This window comes from Fulmarus glacialis, unplaced genomic scaffold (genome assembly GCF_000690835.1).
Source record: "Fulmarus glacialis isolate BGI_N327 unplaced genomic scaffold, ASM69083v1 scaffold48745, whole genome shotgun sequence".
Taxonomy (NCBI): Eukaryota; Metazoa; Chordata; class Aves; order Procellariiformes; family Procellariidae; genus Fulmarus; species Fulmarus glacialis.
This window is the reverse complement of record NW_009212020.1, coordinates 226-3,982: the sequence shown is the minus strand read 5'-3', so window position 1 is coordinate 3,982 and position 3,757 is coordinate 226. Positions and strand designations below refer to the sequence as shown.

Here is a 3,757-nt window from a genome sequence, read left to right as displayed (position 1 = left end):
ACTCAGACAGGGCTTCTCCCACAAGGTCTCTCCTTTCAAATCACCGCCCTCTGTAACACAGCTTTGTTTCAGGGAGAAGCAAGGGCAGTTTTGAATGAACCCTCCCTCCCCTTCTGACTTCACCTGGCAAAGTGACTCTGCTATAGAGCACTTTGTGTAGGTCTGGCTCAGAGATCTGTATCACCTGGGTTAGGGAAAAGAGGCGCTTAAGAAAATCTTCCGGCTCTACCAACACCAACACCTCTTTCTCCTCTTCAGTCTTCACCGCAGGGACATCCTAAAGAAGATGAAATCATTTCCAGCACAAGTAGGGGTCCAGCATGAAAGCAGACAGCAAGTCTCCACCTGTGCAGAGCCCACACTGTAAAAGGCACCAACACTCGCAAGGCTACGTCAGTACTACGCTGGTGAAAGACCGTGGCTGAACTGAAAGGTAAAAACCCTCCCCGAACAAGCAGAGCACTGAAGGTATGAAAACAGCCTGGCGAGGAAGGCAGTGACGACTGCAGAAATTGCTAAGACGAAAGGACGCAAAATGGCTTTGTCTGCACTGCACACACTGTTAGATAACCATGTTATCTGCACCTACATTATCTGTAGTCTATTATACGACCACAGTATCTGCAATGTTTTATCCAGCAAAAATAGAGTTCTGCCTCCGCCTGAAATTCCTGTAGGGGGGGAGAGCACGAGAACAGCCTACCTCGGCCTCCACTGCCACGCAGATACCGTTTGACACAGAACCTTCCGAAACCAAACTGAAAGAGGAACCGTACCAGAAGGTACCTGCCCTTTCAGGTTCCCAGTGAGCGGGGTTCAAGAAGCAATCACTGGGCTTTCCAAACGAGGGGCCCTGCAGCAAATTTGCCCAGCCTCTTCCCGATGTGCAGCTGTTGCCCACGGCAGCATGCCATGGGCTGGAAATGCTGCTGAGTACCCAAGCAAAACCTCTGTATCAATGACTTGCAGCGGTCTCATTCTTGCTCACTACAGGTTCCCCGGGCTCAGCCTAGATGCGTGCCTGCCTAAAACAAGGAGATGTAGATGTTTAAAAGACATCGGCTTTGGAATAATCTGCGTGAGAATCACACCCAGCTCCGTTCCCCAAGCTAACTGGTCACCAGTAATCAGCATTTCTGAGGCTGATGACTCCAATGCCCGACCTAGAGAGGCAAGTCAAAGCTTTCTCCTCACAGCACATCAGTTGCCAGCTTACGTGTACAGAGAAGATGAGAAGGACTCACTGGAGTGGACAGAGTGCTTGGCACGTTTCTCCTCCAGGTTATGCTGCAGGGAATTGCCTGAGGCTCAAAAGAATATTTACAGTCCAAGGAACTTAAAACCGTCATCCAAGCATCTGAGCCAGGATCTTTGAGGAGACCTGTGGAGGAGGACAGAACAATCCTGACGTGAGAAAAAGAGGTATTTCATCAGCGTTAATCAACAACAACAAAAACGCAGGTGGAAAACGAGGAATTCTGCAAGCATGGGAAGTCTGGCTTCCTACCGCGCATGCGCTTGCTGGCTGGATTGCTAACTGAGTTACTGAGTTCATCATTGACCATCTCTGCAGGCACCTATACGATTGTCCTTCTTCACCCCAGCCAAGTACCTGGGCAGTGGCAGGCAATTTGCCACAATGACTCTAAAAATCAGCTCGCACATTCTCGGTTACTTTCAAAGCTGGCTCTTCTGTTCCCCCAAGAACAAATTTTATTAAATTTTTAGAAACATAATTATTTTTGAAATATCTCTCTCTGTGAAAGAAGACTGAAATTAGCCAACAGGCTGAACAATTAGTAGCTAGGAAGCCGGGTTTCACCACGCGTGCACAGCCCTGACACGCCTCCCTCAATGCTCACTTCAGCCCCGTTCCGTCACTCCTGTGCACGCTGCTACTCCAGCAGCCAGGCTGGACACACACGTGGATGTCACCAGGGAGCCACAGAGAACGTGCTCTTAATTACTGGCTCTGCAAGTACTGTCAATCGTAGCTAGCGTGAGCCGACACCATCCATTAGGCACCCTCCTTACAGCTGTCTGTAACCTCGTTAAACCATGTGTTTGGACGGTTTTCTTTGACAGATACCCGCTCTAGACTGAATTTATTTGAGATGTTTCAACAAAATAGCACAGCTGTTTCTAAAAATGCAAGGGGAAGGTTAACAACGTGCTGCTTGTCCATGTTAAAAACATCAGCACCTTGTTTGATGAGGGAGCTTTGCCAGCGGGACTGCCCGGCCCAGCCCCAAGCTGCGCCCCGGGGCAGGACGGACCTCAGGGCGCAGGGCTGGGTGCTGCAGGCACAGGACAGGCAGAGCGCTCCGCCGTGCTGCCTGCGCTCCCTCTGCCGGCACCCGGGAAGAGGGGGAGAAAGGCCTCGGATGGTGCAGTGAGGTGAGGGGTGGAAAGGAGGGTTGGGAAGGCAGGAGCAGGGCTGAGATCTAGGCAGGAACGGGGCAGAAGAGATGAGCAAGAACTAAACTGATTGGCACCAGGGCAGGGGGGAATGTGAAACCTAGGGACAGAGAGAAACTCTGAGGGCTCGGTGGTGCTAATATAATCGCCACAGTAGAGTTTTTAAAGTGAAAATCACACGGTATTTTCTCTGGCGGGCTGTGCATTACGCCAGCCAGCCTGCCTCACCAGGCTGACCCTGCTCAAACGGGATCGCTCGCCTGGAGAAAGGCCGGGAAAATACACTTCTGGAACCTTCACCACCGCCCGAGCACTGGCTGTACCCACGACTTCACAGCAAATTCCACAACAGAACAGATGACAGTATTTATCCTACAAAGACTTTTCTACTGGCAGAATAATAAAGACAACAACAGGACTTGTTGGAGCAAACAGGGACAATCTTCCTCAGGCAAAGCCATACTATGGACCCCCAGAATAGGGCCTCTAATTACTTTCTTGGTGCAAACATGGTAATAAGTTACTCAAAACCATGTCGGATAAAGCAGCTGGATCCCTGACATCCAGAGAACCAACAGAACCTGCCCAAGATCTGCACGGAGGAGTGCGAGCAGACCAACGAGTCTCTAAACAGAACGTTTAAGGATACGAAACATGTATCCTTAAAGAACATGTTTAGTTAAACAAATTTGCTGCTAACAATTAGCTTACCATAAAGATAATGCAATTAGCAAAAAGTAGTGCATGACAGATGCTAATGAACAGAGCAATTCAAGATATGATGCTTACGGCTCTAATTACACCTGCACAGGGATGAGCTGCAGCTTGGATTCAAGCCGCTGGGGACCGGGATGCAGCATCACACTTGTCACACCTGCCATTCTGCCCCCGACAGGGAAACCCACCCAGCGACTCCAGACTGCCCAGGCAGGCTGCGGGGTGAGGAACGGGCCGGCAGCCCCGCTCCCCCCGGGACAAGGGATTAGAAACACGCTCCAGGCAGTCAGATGTGTCAGAGGATCAGCAGTGGCATTTGTGAGTGCCGGGAAAGAGCCAGGATCCCCGGGACACGCTGGCGGCCAGCGCCGCAGAATAAGCCACCTCATTTTCTGCCAACGAAGCTCCGTGCAGCAACCTACAGGGTCCTGATGCTCTGAACATCCTCCCTGACCAGGCAGAGCAGCTCTGGAAGCAGACCCGGCCCGCTGTGAGGCACCTGGAGAACATATTTCAGGCGCTGGTATTTCCAGAGGCTTATCTTGGAGCTGTCCCAAAGCAGCGAGTTCCAGATAGCAGGTAACATCGCCCAGCCTGAACAGGCGGTCCAGCTCGGGACTGC

The 3,757-nt window shown here is 51.3% G+C and overlaps 1 protein-coding gene across 1 annotated transcript in view; it reads right to left on the bottom strand.

Annotated features, from left to right (window-relative positions):
• EME2 (essential meiotic structure-specific endonuclease subunit 2) overlaps positions 1-1,565 on the bottom strand; it is a 6,304-nt gene extending 4,739 nt beyond the window's left edge. The window contains exons 1-3 of the mRNA XM_009577728.1: positions 1,508-1,565; positions 1,245-1,381; positions 185-277 (exon numbers count right to left, since the gene is read on the bottom strand). Of these exons, the coding sequence (XP_009576023.1) occupies positions 185-277; positions 1,245-1,381; positions 1,508-1,565 (288 nt within the window). The remainder of the gene's footprint in view (positions 1-184; positions 278-1,244; positions 1,382-1,507) is intronic.
• Positions 1,566-3,757: the final 2,192 nt, after the last annotated feature.